At 38.4% G+C, this 20,727-nt stretch overlaps 1 protein-coding gene across 3 annotated transcripts in view; it reads left to right on the forward strand.

Moving 5' to 3' along the window:
- Positions 1-20,727, forward strand: part of CTNNA2 (catenin alpha 2) — a 478,676-nt gene that overhangs the window by 421,216 nt on the left and 36,733 nt on the right. For all 3 annotated transcript variants that reach the window (XM_058024127.1, XM_058024126.1, XM_058024128.1), the window contains 2 exons: positions 11,190-11,341; positions 19,417-19,530. In XM_058024127.1, the coding sequence (XP_057880110.1) occupies positions 11,190-11,341; positions 19,417-19,530 (266 nt within the window). The remainder of the gene's footprint in view (positions 1-11,189; positions 11,342-19,416; positions 19,531-20,727) is intronic.

The raw sequence follows: 20,727 nt of genomic DNA on the forward strand, positions 1-20,727 counted from the left end.
TCAGGAATGATGGCAGGGATTTATCAGATTTACCAGGATCCTCCGAGGCAGGGAAGAATGATGCACAAAACTCCATGACATCAGAAGGCTAATTAATTACTTTATTATACTAAATTACAATATACTACAAATAATACTAAAAGAAAACTCATGACTGTCTCCCAACAGCCAGGACACAGCTTGGGCTTGACTGGCTAATTAACATAAACAATTCCACCAGAATCCAATCAAGCAACCCTTGGGTGAACAATCTCCAGAACACATTCCACATGAGCTCAAGCACAGGAGCAGCAAATGAGATAAGAATTGTTTTGATCATTCTTTTCTCTGCTTCTCTCACAGCTTCTCTCTGTTCAGAGGGCATGTGAATAGCACAGTTATTGATTTGGATTGGTTTGGATTCAGGTTCCACCCACACATGTGCACATCAAAATCTTTATGAGAAGCACAATCATGGACATCTCCCTGTTTTCATATTTACTCCTTCTTTCTTTTTGTTTGTTTGGTTTTTCTTTTTTTAGCTGACCTTAATTTAATTTTAATTTAAGTGCCTTTGGAAGCTGGGAAAAATTTAGTTAAATGATGATGGAAAAGAAATAAGAAGATTACCTTTTTCTAAAAAATTATTATTTGCTTTTAATTGTCCACTCAGAAAAGGAAAACCTCTGTTAAACCTATTCTTCCACAGATTTCTGTGAGTATTGGGTTGGATCCACAGTGGAGAAATAGGGATGCAGTGTTTTGGAAAGACAAGCACGTTGCTAATGGTTTAGTTTGGTTTGGTTTGGTTTTATTTAGGGGGGAGAAAATTAATCTCTCATGAAAATGATGTTGATAGTTTCTGAGAAATGGAAACTGCAAACATTGCTTCAATAGCCAGTCTCACCTCCAAGGTTTATTAGTTTGTTGTTTTAATTTACAGCCATTGGAATATATAGGGTGGAGTTTTTAGTGTTTCAGTGCTTTGCTGCCTGTGCCTCTCTAACAAAATGCCTTTAAAGCCAAGTACTTGATAGAGGCTGTATTCTTTTCTCTGGCAGCAGTTTTAGGCAGTGACAGACTGGTTAAAGTCCTTTTAAAATAGAGGTCTTTTATTTTCCTTTAAAAACCATAACAAAAACTTAGGTTTTGCTTGCTGATTTTCTTACAAATCCACGATGAAACCTATAAAACCCCAGAGCTGATTGGGCTTGCTGGGAACAAACACCAAACTCACTGATTTTAGTTGATGTTACTCATGCAGGTGTAAACCAGGACTTCAAGGTTGACTTTGGTTTTGTTGATTGGTTGGCTTTGCAATGGCTTTTAGTTGTTTCTTTGTGGGTTTTTGGTTTGTTGTTTTTTTTGTTGTTTTTTTTTTTTTTTTTGTTTGGTTGAGTTATTTTAGGGTGCCTCTGTTAAGTGTTATATTCCTATTCAGATTTGTGGAAAGCTGTGAGATCATCCTGTTACAAGTTGTCCATGGAGGGGACAAAGGAGAGAAGGGTGGAAGGGAAAAGAGAAGAAAGAAAAAGTTAAACACAAGGATAAAGGCAAAAAGAAAGGGAAGGAAGTAAGAGGAAACAGAGCAGAATTACAATTATATAATTCTGCTCAGAATTAGTTTGAATAGTGAGGTTCCTCATCCTGCTCAGTACCCAAAGTGACCAAGGCCAGCTGAGACTTTCCCATTGCCTTCAGCAAGGAGGAGACTGAAGTGTACTCAGAAGTTGCTTCAAAATCTGTAAAAACTGAAGGCAAGAAGCCCGTGCTTCTACACAAATAAAATTAATTGTCTCAAGAAAGAAATCACGGAACAGGCAATGAGGCCAGATCCTATTTTTCAGATTTTTCAGGGTCAGGAAGGAGAAAAAGCCGTGACATTATTTAAAGGCCAAGAGTTGGATTTAAGCTGGGAAAACTGGATTAGAAATTGCAGGGTTGTGATGAAAGTAAGTGAATGGGAAATGAAAGGGATAAGAGCAGAACAAGTAAGACCAGAATTGCCTGGGAAAGGCAGTGAAAACTTCCCAACAAATTTTTTTGTTGTTGTTTTGCTCCAGTTTGCACTGGGCTGTCTGGAAACCATCCTGGAACAGCAAGTACCATACTACTTGGGTTACTCCTGTGAAGGACACTGGAAATTTGAAATCTTATGATTCACACCAGAAATTGGAGTTTCAGCTATTTAGCATGTTTTAAAAATATCCCAGTAACTTTGTAACTCACTGGTTTTAAGTAGGTCACTCCGACTTCTGTTTTGACACAATTTTGTTTTATTTTGTCTTTATCAGAATGGGTTGAAGTTGAAAATCAGCACTACTGGCAATTCAGCAATAAGCCTTGTGAGAGTTTTATCAGTGTGAGTAGGGCAAACTTCAAAGATATTTATCACCAGCAAAAGGCAGCTCAGTGATGTTATCAAACCTAATACTAAAATGTGGAAAAGATGGATTTTTCAGCAGTGATATGAAGGGAAACAAAATGTAGGAGCAAGAAGATGAATTTAAGCATAGCTGTAATCAAAAAAAAATCCCATATTGAATCTGAGGGAGAGCTAAAAGATGTGAAATGGAGCCTATTTAAAAAATAAATGATGCTAAATTCATGTTTTATGGGAGTTCAGGTAGTTATAGTAGAACTTATGGGTACCATCATCCTGAGTACATGAAATCATTTATCCAGGAGTTCTGATCAAATTATGACTTTTATTCTTCAAAGTACTGTAGCATTTTCTTTAAAGTTTTGCTAAACTGAAATGCAAAGGTCAAGGTGCCACCAACAAAAGAAAAATATAATGCATTATTAAAGAAAAGATATTTTACAAAAGGACCAGAGAACATCCAAGATTGTTGGTTTGATCCAAAGAATTTTTAACTAGAGAAACTCTGATCAATATACAGAGGAATGCACTAAGAAATCATATAAAATGCATTATAAAGCAATTAAATGAGACATTAGAGATGAATAAATCACCATGTAGCTCAAAGCTGAAATGCTAGTTCTTTTTCTCTCCACTTTTAAAAATGGAATAGAGTGCTAAAGGAGAATATAACATAATTGATGTAGATTTTCAAAGGCTTTCCCTTACATGCTGCACCCACAGGTGTTTGGCAACCAGGTAACCATGGGGTGAGTGTTAAAGCCTTTGATGGATTAAGAGCTGGTGACAAGGCAGAGCACAAGTGATCATTTCTCATCAAGCAGAAAGGGAAATCTTGTGTCACTTCAGGGCCAGCACCGTGGTTGGTGTACATTCATTACCAGGGGAATAGGCAGCAGCAAAATTTTCCAAAAGGTAAATGCTGGTTGGGATGGTTGGGAGAAAAAGACAAGACTAAAATATATTTTTATTTAATTTCTCTGGGTAAATGGAACACTTACATCTATATTATCTGCATGGACAGAAAGGTTCTGAGCTAATTCATTGTCTCAGAAAAACAGTGGCATTGTAATGGGCAGCTGAGAAATTATATTTCTTTCCATGCTCAACAGCCTCACATCAGTGCTGAAGATGTTGGGCTGTGCTTACAGGAGGATATTCACTGAAAACCCCAAGGAGATATTTCCACTTTGTTCTCCAAAACCTAAAGGTCATCCAGAAATGGAAGGTCAATATAAGGATTACATAATCAAAGAAAATTCAAGATTTAGCTGTGAATCAACTCAATGAGAGTTTAAAAAACACAGGGTTATCTATTTTGGATGTGCCAGACACCTTCTTTGATGACCAGTGGGTTAATATAATAGAAATGCCCATTTTCATAAACCAGTATTATTTAGTCACTCTTCAGATCTGTTCTCAAAAACATTTCGTGCTCTTAAAAGCCATTTTTTAAAATAAGGAGGGTGGTGTTAGAAGTAGGAAGAAATTTACCAGGTCTACAAAATATAGGCAGAGAAATGGAGTCAATATCATTCCACCAACCCCAACAGAATATTTTGTGAATACAAGTGTGAACTGTACAATAATGTTTTAAAATAAAAGCACTGGTATTCCTTGCATCCCCTTGCCTACACACACCTACATATTCATACACAAATTTCTAGCTGAGCCAGGAAGGGTGGTTTGCTTTTTACATAATCTACTCAGTGTCCAACAGCACGAAACGGCTTTCTTGAGGGAATTTTCTGAAGAGCTTGCTTTCATTTGAAATATTACCTTGAAGGGTTCTGTTTGGCAGGAATAATATTTTGGAGGTGGTCACTGTGTGTAGTCTTGCACAGGGAGAGGGGAGAGTGAGACTGAAAGTGGTGAGACACAAATGACATTTGTTACCCTCCTTTGTCCACTTTGGGATGGACCTGTCCTTAATTAGTGGTGGCCAGGATGCAAACAGCACTTACCTGGCCCCTGCCCTGGCATTTATCTTTCTGTCGATGCAGTTCAGTCAGAACAAAGTTTGAAGATGAGTTTTCCCCTTTAGTTTGTGTCCCCCTGTCTCCCAGCACATGGTAACAGAGCTCCAGACGTGCCATTGATTTCTGTAACGTCCATCTCACCTGGGCCGCACATGGGAAAATCCATTTCTTCCATTCCCACATGAATCTGCTGGGTTGCATAAACCCACAGATAAAGTTGGAGCTTTCTGGGAAGTGCCAGAAGGCTTAGGTGGGCCAGAGGGTCAGGACTTGGCCATAAATTCAAGGAAGCCTGATTCTTCCTGAAAGTCTTGTGTTCACTGCAAACTGCTATAGATGTGGATATTCATTATTTTACAGCTGGCTTTTAACCATTTCACCAGAGTGAGACACAGGGTTTGTTACCCAAAACAGAGCTGGGGAAGGGTCTGGAGCACCAGGAGGGGCTGAGGGAGCTGGGAAGGGGCTCAGCCTGGAGCAAAGGGGGATCAGAGGGCCCTTGTGGCTCTGAGGGGACAGCCGGGGGGTCGGGCTCTGCTCCCAGGGAACAGGGACAGGAGGAGAGGGAACGGCCTCAGGCTGGGCCAGGGGAGCTTTAGATTGGATATTGGGAAAATTCCATCATGGAAAGGGTTATCAAACCCTGGCACAGCTGCCCAGGGCAGTGATGGAGTCCCCATCCCTGGAGGGATTTAGAAGCCATGTGGATGTGGCACCTGGGGACATGGGTAGTGGTGGCCTTGGCAGGGCTGGGTTAAGGGTTGGACTCCATGAGCTGAGGGATCTTTTCCAACCCAAACGTTTCTGATGATGATATGTTATGTAATGTTTCAGTAGACTTTTTTAAAGCTTTTTCTTGTCAATTAGCAATATAATAGTCATGACTGAAATGTGAGTTATATGAGATCAGGACTTAAAAACATTCTGTGAAGTATTTAGAATCTTCTGATAAGGAATGTGCAGTTCTTTTAGAAACAGACTTTGACAAACACTTTGAGCTAAATAAGGTATCATATTTCATTCCTTATTCATCTGTCAAATGGAACAGAGAAACTGTGCTGTCTTTGACAGAGGATGTCAGATATCCCTTAGGAATGATCTTTAAAATACCTAGTTTAAATACTTGAAGTTCCCAGTAGACTGCATTCTTTCTTCAGTTAAGTAAATTAAAAAATTAAAACAAAACAAAAAGAAAACAAGAAACAAGCCACACAAACACAAAAACTAACAGAAGAAATTTCATCCAGTGGCCTGAAATGTTTAAGCTGTAACTTTGTGAATGTTTAATACTAATACCTCTTAAATCTGGATAATGGCTGAGCTTTTTTTCTCAGAGCATTTTTGCTCTGAGAAAAATGGATCATTTTTAGTTTTTCTTTTTAGTTATAATGGATCATTCTTAGTTTTTCTTTCCTTTTAGTCTCCCCTGATAATTTTAAGTTTAAAATCCTGCCTGTCATTCCAGATAATTTTCTTGATTTATGTGACGCAAACAACTATGATGTTTAGGAGAAGCACAGACATTTTCAGGGATCCTGAAACTTTTAGCAAACCTTTAGACTGCCATGTCATTCTTGAATAATCTTACCCACAACTGACCAGATTTTTAAAGCCATTTAAGGGCTACATAGATAAGGTGATTTGCACCTTAAATGATGTATCTCTGTCAACATGGCATAGGGAAAATCAGTTTTCGTAAGGATGGATAGAAATGCCTAAGCAAATACAAAGGTTTGAGGGCACAGTTGGTGCAGTGGGTACAGGAGAGCAGTCACTTCTCTGCTGCTCAAATATCTGATTTGTCTGAGGACTAGCTCTGAGGAGCAACCCCTGGACTTTGAGAAGAGCTCTTCCCTTGGATCCAAATCCTTGGATTCTAAAAAGACTCAAGTAGGTGTTTGTCTTTTCAAAATGAAGCTCTAAGAAATAGCTCTGCTGGTGCTTTTCAAAAATTGTCTTCTGGCCAAAAATTGAGGTGATATTGCAGGGAGCCCTTCAGTTCCAGTGAGATTGGGATGGAAAGGAGCCACGTTGTGCTCAGCCTGATTGAGAGCCAAAAATGTGCCAGGATTTGGTGCAAATGGGGTTGGTTTGTGCCTAAACTTGGTTGTCTAAAGCAGAAATCTGGTCTAAGCCAAATGTTGCTATAGGACACAAAAGAACACAAGCTCACATCGCTGATCTTAAGGTGAAGAAAAAAGGGAAGTTTATTTTCTGACTCCAGCATTTATAGTTTTCCAAAAGTGACAGTGGATTGGAGGGTGACAGTGCCACCTCTCCAATGACGCTGGACAACCAACAGTCCATCAACTCTCTCCTCCTCCATAAAGGAATGCAAAACAATGAGTTATTTATAAAAAGTGTGTGAGAAAGTTCGCTACAAGGATGTCAACATCTGAAGGCTTAGAAAATCTTAAAAAATCAGGGCGACAGCCAAACACCTCCCTCTCTGTTCAGTGACAGAGGAAAATCAGAATTTTATCCTGCTGAACCTGAGTCTTTAAGGTAGGATTGGTGTGATTAATTTTCTCATGGAAGCATCTACTATTCTCTGTCTGGTATAAAGAAAGATTTAAAACTTTGAGTTGTATGATGTGAGACAAAACTAGACAAATTTCCTCACTCCCATTGATGCTACTAAGAATTAGAAACTGTGCACCTGAAGGGTCCTTGACCTTTATTGCTTTTTTTGCGTCTTAATTATCCCTTTCCACATTTCTGAACATTCACATCTACTTAAGATTCTGAGGAATTCAAGTTCCTAAATAATAAGGCCATAAAAGTACAATAAATCAGCAAGGCATTCATTTAATCTTGCATATTAATGAAACTTTTTGTTCTAATGCTACGAACAAGAACGCCCAAACATTTTTTTTAATTTCTATCTCAATAATTTTATTATGTAACCTAGTATTTCTCTGTCTATCAGGGATCTTTTTGTTCCCATATCACTAAACAAAGTTTGCAGTGATGTTTCTAAGTACAAAAATCACAGTACAAACTGATTGCCATAGGAGAAGAAGTCAGCAGGAAATATATTTTTAGGAAACAGGTAATTACTTGATAACTTTAATATGTAGGAGATATGTGTGGGTGGGAGAAAAACAAGAGCTTTAGAGAAAATATTTTCTTTGTGGGACAGAGGGGTTCACAAAAAAATAAATACAAGTTTGATCAAGGCATGAATTCACACATGGTGATATGTTGGGTTTCTATTAAACATCAGCCAAAAGAAAAAAAAAAGTATAATTCAAAAGAATTGATCAGTTGATAAAATAGAAATAATTTCAACTTTTCTGATTCCAAATTTTTCTCCAGCAGCCTTTCAACCTAGATTTTGTTGGCATTGGTCTTGCTTTCAGTGCCATTGGAAACTCATCTACAGAAAGGCTTTCAAATCTTTATTTTGTTGGAATGACAAAGTCAGTGAATTAGAAGTATTGTTATTAACTTGGGACCTGATTGTGTCAACATTTATGCAGGTGCCTAATTAATTCATGTAGTTAGGCTGAGAGATTTTAATGGACCACATTTTTCAGTCTAAGCATATGTGTGGCTGTTTTCAAGGCCACAGCTCAAACTAAGAAACCAATGTTTAATTTTGCCCCAGAAGTATTGATTTGCTGCTGAATCTAAAATTTATAGCCAATTTCTCTGTGCATAATAAATGAATCGTTCTCTGTCTGATACATTTGCAAGTTTTAACTCCAGATTCTAAGGAACGCCTTTGCCTGAATTTTACTTGTGGTTCTTTCACCTTTGACACAGGAATATCTTTCTTTGTGTGGTAGAAAATAGAGAAGAAAGACTGGAGGTTTTTTGGTTTTTTTTCATGGAGCTCAATAAGCTTAACTGGAGAACAGTAAATTTCTCAATTTTCAAAAACTTCCTGCATTAAATGGTAACATATGCTTAAAGAAGCAATAAGTAATAGCCCCCTATTAAAGGTGGTTTTTCCTTGCTTGCCCAATCAAAAGTGAGCACTGATGTAATAATATCATTGGCAGGCAAGCAGTCATAAAGTATTTTAATATCTATTCCCATTTTGAAACAGCAGATAATGTTTACATGTAATATTTTAAATTAGGGGCTAAATTATAGCCAGGTCGGCAAAGTCAGAACAGATCAGAGAAGCTTCCACAGCCAATAAATGTGGTCAGGCATTAATACCTCGTGTTCAGGAATATGAATAAAGTGTAACTTTCCACCTTACAACCATTTTAATTTAAATTTCCCTTGTTTTGTTCTGAGAATGTCACACGTGGCCATGACAAACCCAGCTGTGTTGTACCTGCTCCCCCCATCTCTGCCCTGTCAAGGGAAATATTCTAAAACCTTGGTGCAGCTTATTGCCACAAATCTGTTGCCTGTCCAGCATCTGCTGATTATTTACAGATAATTAAACATTAATTGCTCCATGTCAAGTTTGATTTTAATTCTGGGTACTAAAACTATGTTGAATATATTGTAAATCTTCCTTCTTCTCTACCTTTACAAGAACGTTTATATTAAGATTATATACCTGCATCTAAAATAGATGCTTCTTTTTTTTTTTTTTTTTTTTTCCAAATCCCTGGAATTTCTACCACTAATGTTTTTCTTGAATTCACTGAAAAAGGTTCAGAAATTGCTTTCATTTTTTTCTTAAAAACTATAGGGTAAATTTTACTATACTCTGATAACTTGAACACAGAGGTAAAAGATAAATTTCCTTATGCTTATGTAGATGTTCTTCAAACTGCCCATTCCTAATTCAGGCCTGTTGCACCTGCTATCAATTATATCAAATACCTGACCACCTCTGCTAGTTGGGAAATTATAATCTGAAATTTAAAGTTAAATTTAATTTAACCCTAAATATTAGGGTTGTTTACCTCCTTTTTTTAAATTGTTTTCATTATTGCATCTCTAGTGTTACTTGTTTTATCGCAACAACTCTGAATAAATTCTCTTTTCTTCTTTAGGTTTACTTGTTTAGATTGTATTTTTAATGATTGCTTTTTGATATTCAGGCTTGAGACTTCCTTATGCAATCATATTAGTCTCCTACTACACTTTCAAGTGTTCTATTAATTAAGGTAATTTGATATATGCATTTAATAAATACGCTTTCCAAAACTTTCATCTCCCTTTTACTCCTTTGTAATTAAAATGTTTCCCGTCTGCCTGGCAATGTTTTGTTAATGTTTACTTTTTTAAAGCCTTTTGTTGCTATCAGTTTTTCCTGTTTCTCCAGTGTATCCCAGGAACTTACTGAACATTATCTGCATGGAAAACACAAATCTGTTCTTTCATCTGTCTGTATGAACAGATATATATACACATATATATTTAGTGATGTATAAACTTTATTTGAATCCCCGTATCCCTTTAAAGGTTTCCTCATTTGCATCCAGTGCGTAATATTTAAATGCCAGAAACAGAAAGTTTGAGCTCATGGTTGCTGCCACTTCTTCAGAATGTTAACTGTTCTTAAATCATGTGTTTTTGTGGTTTTACTTTAAGTCAGATTCTGTAAAATAAATTTAAGAACATTTAGTTTAGAAGAAAATAGCGTTTCCTATCACAGTAGAAGTTCCTGGGAAAGAATGTCCCTGCTCTTGATGAAAAAAACACTGAAAATTCCCCTTTGTATTCATCAGCTGGGTTCGGGTTACCAATAAGTGTGCTAAAAATTGGGTTTAGGGAAAAGATGGGCAAAAAAGGTAATATTTTAACAAACAAAAAAGGCAATAACTGTTGTGGGAATCGTAATTTCCTGTTCTTCTAATTATATTGCCAAAATAATAAAGTCAGTGATACACGATCTGGATACCTAAATGCTAGAATAAAAGTAATATGAATATGTTGAAAAGATGGCTCTCTATAAATCATAAACTTGACCCTAGTTCCCTAAATTCTTAAGAATTAATTCAACTGTATCTTTTTATCTAGGTTTCTAATGAAACATTGATTATGTTTGTCCTCTATGAACATAGTCCTTCAATATTATTGTTAAATTTTTAAGATGAGCAAACAAGTCCAGGAATGCAGTATAATCAGTGGGACCTGATGTTCATGTTTGTAGGATCTGGATTTGAGTTATTAGAGGACTGATTTAGGGAAGAATTATTTTCCTGCAAACACAAGGTGCAGAAAGTGATTATGCCTTCAAAGGAATCTTCTATGAAATTTGAAGAAAAGTCTCTTGCTACTTCAAGCAATGCTCTGAAACCATTTACCAAAGTAAATAATAGCTTTAGATTGTATATTAAATAAGTTCATAGCACAGTTTATAATATTTTTAGTCAATATCTATGGTTTTGTCTTGTGTTATAAACATGGTGATAGTGAAGAAACAGAAGGTTCATTTAGCTGTCTTCACAAAAGTATATCCTTGATTTTCCATTTCATCTCTTATAAAATTATTATTAGTATGAGCTAGAGTGTAAATTATGTAAATTAGCAGGCATATTGGCTACAGTTTGTTTTGATCACTTGATACAAATATTTGCTGTGCTCTTTACAGGTTGTAAAGCTATTAAATGAACTTCACTGCCTGCTCAGGTATCTTGCAGCCTTTTAAAAGTTAGTAAATCACAGGTTTGGAAGGAAGTTTTCTAATTTTTGTTGCACAGTTGGAGGAGAGAATATAGGGATGGATACAGGGATGGTTATTTCCATGCTGTCAGATAAAATGCCAGAGCTGCCCACGTGCAGGGCGGGCACAAACCCATCCCTGAACTCCCTGTGGGATTTCCAGCACAGTGTGTGCCGTGCCTCCTGGAAACCATCCATGCCCCAGAGCAAATTGTTCATGAGAGAGAACACAAATCTGACCCTGCTGCCTCTCCTTGTGTCCAACGCAGTGATGCCACGTTTTGCTGAGCAAGTGGAGGTGGCCATCGAAGCCCTGAGTGCCAACGTGCCCCAGCCCTTCGAGGAGAACGAGTTCATCGACGCCTCCCGCCTGGTCTATGACGGCGTCCGGGACATCAGGAAAGCTGTCCTCATGATCAGGGTATGCCTAACACCCGGGAAATGAAAAGTTTTGGGGTTTACAGGGAGGGCTCGTGGATAACAGGAATGCAGAAGCTCCTTGGAATCAGCCTCGTGTCGTAGTGAGGCAGAAAATATTGACATTGAAACATGCACCAGGCTGGCATTGAAAAGCTTGACATTGAAACATCCGTGAAACAGAAGTATATATCCGACAGCAAAAGAATTAGTAAATAAAGAGGTTATTTAGTGGATGAATCACAATTAGTATGTTAATCAGCTGGAACATTTGATCACAACTGCCAATAGATGCAAACTCCATTACTGTTTCCATAGTAATAGGATTAATTTGCCAAGCTCTTCGAAGTTTGTGGGGATTTTTTGTTTATTTGGGGTTTTTTCCCAATGTATGTGTGCTGCCTGGGATGTGAGGTAGGTCTGGTTAAAATCTAAATGAATAAATTATCTTGCTGCTGCAGGGATGGTTTTGAATGTTTACCAAGGTAAAAAATGTGTCATTTCAGTGTTGAATAACCAGTTGATTCAATTTTTTTAGACATCTTTTAATAAAATAAATAAACAAATAAAAGACACCACATACCAACATCATTATTGTGATAGTAGGTGTGTGTTACTTTCACTTTAGTCAGCAGACAAAGATTTAAAAAAGAAAAACAGCAAACCAAACCTGGTTTGGATATCTCTTCAGCAACTGAAACTGTTATTTGAAACCCAAATTGCCTTGAATCTGCCCTAATAAAAGCCATGTACATGTAAAGCTATGGAGAAAATCACAGAGGAATCTGTTGAGGCAAATAACAGGGCTGAAATGTCAACTGATCCCTTTGAGCAAACAGGTAGTGTGCACTTGTGCTTGTGAGTGTATTATGGCACTGATGTAAGACTTCAGGCAGTTGGAACACTCCAAAATAGCTCCATTTTAGTCATCTGCCACTATGTATTAACATTTACAGAAAAAGCTTTTGACAGGCTTAATTTTATAACTGCCAAACATAAATTCCATTCTCATACCCAGTGCTTATCCCAGGTGGTTTGAATTATTGTCCTGGCTTGTGGTGGGGACAAAGCCATCCTGTTCTCTGGGCGTGCAGTGTCAGAGGATTGGCAGGGAAGGAAAGGGGAAGGGGAGGGAAATCTTTACTTGAATTCCTTCCCTGTGAGGGTGCTGAGCCCTGGCACAGGGTGCCCAGAGCAGCTGTGGCTGCCCCTGGGTCCCTGGAAGTGCCCAAGGCCAGGCTGGACAGGGCTGGGAGCAGCCTGGGACAGTGGAAGGTGTCCCTGAACATGGCAGGGGTGGGACTGGATGAACTTTAAGGTCCCTTACAACCCAAACTATTCTACCATTCTACAATTCTGGGAAATGAAAGATCTGCATCTGTTTTCCCTTTGATTTTCCAGTTCCTTAGTAACAACAATTTCCAAATTTTCTTAGGACAGGAACAACTGCCTAGCACACTTTAATCTTTTCTAGTCATTTCAAACTGTGGTTGTGGCACAGACTCAATCATCAGGTGGGATCTCCTACAAACCCAGGATTTTCCATCCTCTACACAGAGCTCCATCTTCCAGCAGCCCTCTACCCATCAAAGTTATCCCCAAGAGTTTGCTGTGAGATGTCCATCCTGGTGAGAGGTTTTTAAGTTTAAATCTTGAATTTTGAAGGCCTGATCACTTCCTTTGTCACTGCCTGACAGTTCTGTGTACCTGGAGAGCTGATCAACATTCAGGATTCCCAGTCTCCTTAGGAAAATCCCAAGTTACTTTTGCCATTAGATCACTATGGCTTTCCACCCGTTGTATGATCTGAGTTAATGAATTCTGTTTGCCCAGATTAGGAAGATTTATTTTTGCCTTCAGACAATTAACTTATTTATGGAGCTCAGTGTAATACTCCTCACCCAGGCAGAGAACTAAAGCACATAAATGGACTCATTATCCATGTGAGTTAACTGGAAAAATCCACATATATAAGCTTACACAGACCAGAGTTTGCTGAATCAGAACCTTATTTGCTGTAGAAAACAAAATTAGTTTCACTTTGAGATACTCTTTAACATTTCCATCTGAACATCTCACACTGAAATGGGATGTATAATTAAAGGGTGAGGCTATAAAAGCCTTTAGAATATTTTCATCTAATAATCTGTCAAATATTATGCACCCTTTAATTCAGGTGATAAAACTTTTTCAGAATTGCAAAAAAAGGAAAAAAAAATCCAATCTTGCAAACTTTTTAGAGCATCTGACACAATTATTTTCAGGCAGTGATTGTTTGAGTGCAAGCTGTGAAAGATTGAATTTATCTGAGTCCCCTCATTCCAGAGAGTAAATAAAACCACTTTTGAAATTAATTTTGGTTGGTGTTATTACTTTTAGTAAGCTGAAAGAAAGGGTGGATAGTCTCTGTTCTTCTCTTTTTCCCTCAAAAGGGGAGAATTTATTGTCCCTCTGAAGGAGAAAGAAGACTTAGTTTTTCATTGACGAGAATTATTATTATCTACACAGAAGAAAAATATCTCTTTCACAAGTTAAGAAGTAGTATAAATGAATTTAAGAGTATAATTATAGAACCTAGAAATAAAATAGGAAAATAATAACTTCATTCCAACACCTTCCCTATTACTGCGTAGGGACGAAATTGCACTTTGTGTTTTCAAAGCTGCCTATGAAATTCCCTCAGTTATTGGCCAGAAACCCTCTCTACAGTCAGAAGGACTCACAATGGCAACTTTTCTCATTCTTATGAATCTCCAAGGCCAATTTACTCTTATTTACTGGTATTAAACAGGGCCTTTGCCATTAGCACCCTCTTATTTAGAGGCATCTACATCAACTGAGCATTACATTTGTTTGGATCAGGAGTGCACTGTTGGAGCCAACGTCCAGGTGTTCCCTCTTGCCGTGTCTAGTTCATGTTACAGGGTAGATTTTAAACATCTGTGAACTTGATTCTCTGGGGGGATGCCTGGAGATGCCCTCTGGGAGCATCTTAGGAATGAGGGAATGGCTGGACCTCTGTCAGGAGAGGTTTAGGTTGGATATCAGGGAAAGGTTCCTCACCCAGAGGGTGGTTGGACACTGGATTAGGGTCCCCAGGGAAGTGGTCACTGCACCAGGTGCTGAGTTCTGGTTATTAAAATTGTTAGAGAGATGCCTCTGCCTGTGTTAAGGTGCAGACAAGACCATATGCTGAAGCTGGATTTTATTTAACAGTAGTGTGAGGTAGAGAGAGAGAGGAAGAAAAAGAAGGGCAGGGTGGGAGAGAAAAAGAGTGACAGACAGATTAAGTTGGCTTAACTCACAGCCCAGTTCCCCTCAGGAGGCACATTTGAACAGGGCTTTGGTGCTCACAGCTTCTTTATATAATTTTGACATAATGGCCAAGTCCTTTCTTAACAGTGTTTAAGCCATTAACCATTTCAGTCTCTCACACCAAGCCTGACTGAATTCAGGATAATTCAGAATTCAGCATTTGGATAATGCTCTCAGGAAGAAGTTGTGACTCTTGGGGATGTCCTGTGCAGGACCAGGAGATGGTCTTTGATGGTCCTTGTGAGCTCCTTCCAATTCAGGATATTTCATTCTATTATTACCTCCATTTCTACTCTACTATGTCATTAAGGGATTTTCAGTCCTTGGGAGAAAAACCTCAGCAAAAATGACTGTGGAGTGTATTAATGCTCAACTGTTGGGTGTATTAATGCTCTTCTCCTCTGCCAGACTCGTCAGGTTTAGCCACCATCACCTCTGGGGCAGCCATTGGTGTAAAATCCAAATTGCTGCAGCATTTTGTGTCCCCTGTAAAACCAGATTTGGTGCAGAATCCCATCATCTTTTGAAACATCCTATCTCCAAAGGGTGTTGTGAGGTCTAGTGTTTCCACTGAGTGCCTGCTGCTCCTCAGATTGATTTTGAAGTGTTAGATTTTACTGTAAATCACCAAACAACTGAAGACCTGCAGTGAGAGAGGGTCTCTGATTGAGGCACTCAGGTGCTGCTTGCGGTGGTACAAAAACAATGTACAGAATAGCATGGAGTTGGATTTAAAAGCACCTTGTAAAGTCTGGGGTTTTTTTTCTCCTTGTCTTTTAGAATTAGAAGGAATTTTCATTGTAAAAAATAGAGGAGTATCTTTTCATCTCTCCAGTCTTTGCTCTCATTACAAGGTTAGCTTGGCTTGGTGTTCACAGTGCTGAAATTCTTGTAATTGCATCTTACAATTTTTAAGTGCATAGCAAAGTGGGGTTTCTATCTTCATCAAGTACATTTGAGTTGGTGAAATATGAAACAAATAGCATTCATAAATCTGCTTATATATGCCATTTTATTCCTTATACTTGTATAATTCACGTATTCATACTGCAGTCACAAAAGATTTAAAAAATGACATAGATGGAAGATATTTTGTTCACAGCAAGCTCTTCAATCAAACAGCCAGAGAGATATTAAATATATATATATATATATATATATATATATTCCAATGTTCCAATGCCTGGAAGTTGAAAGTCACCACATTCATATTAGAAATAAAACATTCATCTCAAATAAGGAAAGCATATATTTATTGTGTGATTTTTCTGGGATTCTGAAAGAATCTGAAAGATTCTTCTTCACTGGAAAACTTCCTCTGAGTTAGATGAATGTTGTGTGTAGTAGAGATACTCTATTTGAAAAAAATCTTTGGAACTCTTATGGCTTGTGCTACAAAACATATTAAAAATGATGAAAATGGTCCATTTTCCTGCTGAAATCAATCAGTGCATAAAATCCATTAGTTTTGAATATTACTTGAGCTTCCTCTGCCACTGGTGGCTGTCAGCTCTGTTTGGAAGCTGTCTCCAACCTCAGATCTGTGATTCCTATGTTTGTGTGACCATAAATCCAGGTGTCTGCAAGACAGAATCCGTCTTTCTATCTTCCAGCTCAGAGAAATGGAATCTCAGACTCTGTTGTCTTGGAAACAAGGTTTTAAATATCAAGGTCCTGTTAGTTGTGCACAAAAATTAGAGTCATTCTGGTGTATTAGAAGGCCTTGCTAAGAGTTGTCCTTTAAGTCAAATTCAATATAATTTTTTTTTTGGTACCTTTGTGTCTAAACAAAAGGGAGACTTTATTTTATATGGGCTGCATCTCCAGGGGATCAACTGAGACAAAGCAAAGGTGCAGTGGTGAAAAGCATGAAAATGCTCAAAATGGCAGAAAACAGATAAAAGGTAACCCCACTTCTTCACCCTAATGCAAAATGCAGCTGTTTGGGGAAGAAAATGAGAGTTTAAAATTCACCACACTTGAAAACATGAAAAGAGTGAATCTGAAAGATCACTTTGAATTAGATCTCACTTGTGCAGAGGGGAATAGGAAGATGTCTTATGCTTGTAGTATATTGCTAACAGTTGCATTACTTGCCCTTTTGGTTTGCACTACATTTTCTCTAAGTTCAACATTTATACCCATTAAATTTCAGTATTTTAAAGGCCACAGATTTCAAGATCATGAATGTCAGTAACAGCAATGCATTTTTTTCTGGATATTTCTTCAAGAATAAGTCCTTGCATCGAATTTTCAGAATATTTTTTCTTTTTAAGAGGCAGCCGCATGTCCTTACTGGTTACCGTGTTGAGATGTAATATTTTGAATATTACATCTTTACTTCAAGTTTGACTATGAAAGGACTTGGAAAGGACTGCACATTATGTTTTATAATCTTATTTATAAAAGTGGAGACAGAAGAAACTAAGAGGAGTATATTTGGGGTGTGAAAGGGTACTGGCTTTGTAATGACCAGTGAAACTCGTTGAGTGGACTTGGAGGATGGGGAAGAGCCAGCTGGTTTATTGAAGCTCTGCACCCTGTTGTTGTTCTGAACAGCTGAGCCTTGTGATAGAGAGCACTCTTTGCTCAGGGAGTTGTAGGATTCTCTTTGTACCTTGCCTGTTTATGACAGATTTGAAGGTCTCATCCTGCCCTCGGGCAGCTGAGCAGAGAAAACAAAGAGATTAAAGGTGATTGGAAAACAAGACCATTGGATGGGTACCAATCCTTCTATTTTACCTGTGACAGTAGAGAGACGGTAAATTCATTTTTCATCTGAACTTCTCCTGCCTGTCTGTAGAAAGCGAAGGGAGACGACCCATCCTCTGATCAGCATCGAACTCCGATTTATTCATCCATCATGCACATTTTATAACAGTGTTAATTGAGCTCATACATATTGCAAAACCCGAGCTCATCATTGGTTACAGATTACACATTAATCCCTCCTTTTGTTTTCAGTATCTGTGGTTTGTTATTGAAACCAAGATTTGTTTTCTCACCCTGCTATGAGTGGTTCTCAAGGCCTCCATGTTTGTCACTTTTGCTTTCCCAAAACTTATCCAAGGACAAGATATTTACTTGTTATTAAAAAACAACCTGAGAACTTCTGCTGTTTACATAAACGTGCCGGAGAATTTTGTTGTTTACAGGAACAGGCTTTGAGAATTTGCTCCTCACAGCTGCCTTTTACTTTTCCATCAGCTGTATATGATTATGGCATGTCTGAACAAAACTCTATAAGCCATTTCTGAGCAAAATTCTCCAACACCTGTCCTGTTAGACACTCTCTCTGTGCATGCCTCTCTTCAGAGGTGCAAGTTCATTACCACACTGTCACACCTGGTTATTTCTTCCTCCAGCTCAGCACCAAAGCCCATATTTAATTCATGCTCTCACAGTCCCACCAGGATGTCTGTGTTTTACCCTCCCCATCCTGTGCACTTCACTGTGCAGCTACAAACAGGGATGTGCACTTGGTGTTGGGAGCCAGGCTGGAACAGAAATACCACCAGAAGGTTCCTCTGTGTTCTGTTAGAGGGTTTGGAGCCGCTCCTGGTGAGTGAGCAGCCCCAGACAGAGCTGTAATGACAACTGGCAGTGATTAGCACCTCTGCTGGGAAACTTGACATTGCCTCCGAGCGCCAAATGCCAGCCTGGATGATTTCTTCTGTAGTGCCTTGGCCTTCCAGGCTGTCACTGGGGGTGATGGGTGTCCAGGAAAGTGAGGATTTCTCCACAGTTACTGTGGTTTTCTTTTTATTTTTTTTTTTTTCCTTCATACCTTTGTCATGACTGGTACCCACAGAACTTAGGCTATTTTACCAGATGCTATTCAACCATAAAATGGAATATAATCTTCTTTCTAAAGATTCCACTTTTTTGCACCCTCTATATTAAATATCATACTAATACTGATTTTAAGGAGACTGTCTCTCTGAATATAAATAAGGACTTTTTTTTCTCAAAACTTTTTGCTAGATGGTGAAAAACTCCAAATGAACAGATCCATCAATTATTTTTTTCTCCCTCCTTCCAACATTTTAAACAATCTGAAGCCTGAAAATATGTAACTTGATTTAGTAAATCTTCCAAGAAACTTTCTCTTCATCTGTAGCATCAGCATTGAAGACATCAATGTCTCAGCAGGAGTATGAGTCGAGTTCCAAAGCTCTGTATATGAAAAGGATCATGTGAACCAACATTACACAGATTATAAATTTCATGTTTGCTTCAAAACCACTTGACATAATTTACAATTTCTTTCAATAGGAAATATTTTATTTGCTTTGATAAATTTTTCTTCTACGATGTTAGTTGCTTTTTCCCAGGTATTTACTTTCTCTTTTGAAGATTACATGTAGTTTCCAGTAATATAATAGTGTTAGCGACCATTTATATATGAAATAACATTATTTTAAAATACTGCATTCCAGTTGTTAGTGTTTCCAAAGGATATTTGTTCCTGGAACTGCATTCATCATGTTAACAGTGTTAAGAGATATTGCAGCAAGAAAAGTTGTGGCAGGGTAATGACAAATGCCATTTGTAAAGAAAACTAGGGTTGAAACAATTTAATTTTTAAGACAATTCAGTTTCACTCCCTGACTGCTGGGGCAGACAAATTCATTTCAGAGGAGAACAGAACAGCATTTCCTGGGCTGGCAGTCAATGAAATGAGAGCTCACTGTGCAGGGGACTTGCTCCGCGTCCTTTTTCAGCCGGTCATCTCCTCTCTGTGGCCTTTGTGTGTCCCTGCAGACCCCTGAGGAGCTGGAGGACGACTCAGACTTCGAGCAGGAGGATTACGACGTGCGCAGCCGCACGAGCGTCCAGACCGAGGATGACCAGCTCATTGCCGGCCAGAGCGCCAGGGTGAGTACGAACCCCACCTGTGTGACCAGTGAAACCCCTGCCTCAGAACGTGATTCACAGCCCTCAGGGTTGTTTAAGAAGGGATGGGACCAAGCTGACAGAGCTGCTGAAGGTTTTTCTCACGTCAAACCTGTCTGAGTAGCATTTATTGAATGGTCTTGAGGCTTTTGTGCTGCCTGCTATCAGCTGCTTGCTCCAGCTAGTGCTGGAAGAGGAGGTTTTGCAGGTTTGGAATGTGATGAAAATGTGGGAGTAGTCAGCAAATTAAAAAAAAAAAAAAAAAAAAAAAATCCCATCAGTGCACCATGTGCTGTATCCAGAGAAATCTTACATTAGTCATGTTTCCCAGTGTGCAAACCTGTCAAGAAGATCTGTTTAAGCTACTGAGTAGTCCCTGTAATTTAATTGTAATTGAAGACATTTGCTACTGAGTCAATGTAATTTTACCAGGGTAATTACATCATGATAAACTCCAGTCACTGTGATTTGCGACCTCAGCCTGTGCATGGGGATTGCAAATTAAGCTGATGAGTGCTTCAGGGGTCACAGGTGCTGGGGAAGTGCAGTCTGTTAACACTCAGGAATATTCCTGTTAACACTCAGGATTATGCCACCCTCTGATGAATGTTTGCTTTTTACTGAATAGTCTTCTCAGCTCAGATTATTTAAAAAAAAATAATCAGACTATCATTTTTGCGTCATGACAATATATTTGATTTGAAAAAAGAGCTTTTTTAAAGAAAAGCATTTTAACATTTTCCAGGAGAGAACCAGCAGCAAACTGGGAATTATCTGAATGATTTTCATTGGTGTTTCACACAAGTCTGATTTGTTCTGTTGTGCTAGAAGTGAAGCTATGGACTAAATAAGAAGCATCCTCCCAGCACACTCAAACACACCAGCAAAAGTTGATAACTGGAATGGGGATTTCTTACCTTGGAGTCTGGAAGAGGATTTGTAGGGCTGAGAACCTAAAGAGCAGCAGGCAAAGATGCTGTGAAAGCTCAGAGGACCAGGACAGAATTTTCAGCTGCTGTGGGCTGGGGCTTGACACATGGGTTTTACATTCTGAAAAGAAACAGTGGAGTAACAAAAATCTGAAAGGAGCTTACTCAGAGGTGTGGGAGAAATGCAAGGCATGGATCCAGTAAAATGAGCAGAGATTTCTTTTTGTCTTAAAATTATTTCCCTGAATAT

The sequence above is a fragment of the Melospiza georgiana genome, chromosome 5, assembly GCF_028018845.1.
Source record: "Melospiza georgiana isolate bMelGeo1 chromosome 5, bMelGeo1.pri, whole genome shotgun sequence".
NCBI classification, from domain to species: Eukaryota; Metazoa; Chordata; class Aves; order Passeriformes; family Passerellidae; genus Melospiza; species Melospiza georgiana.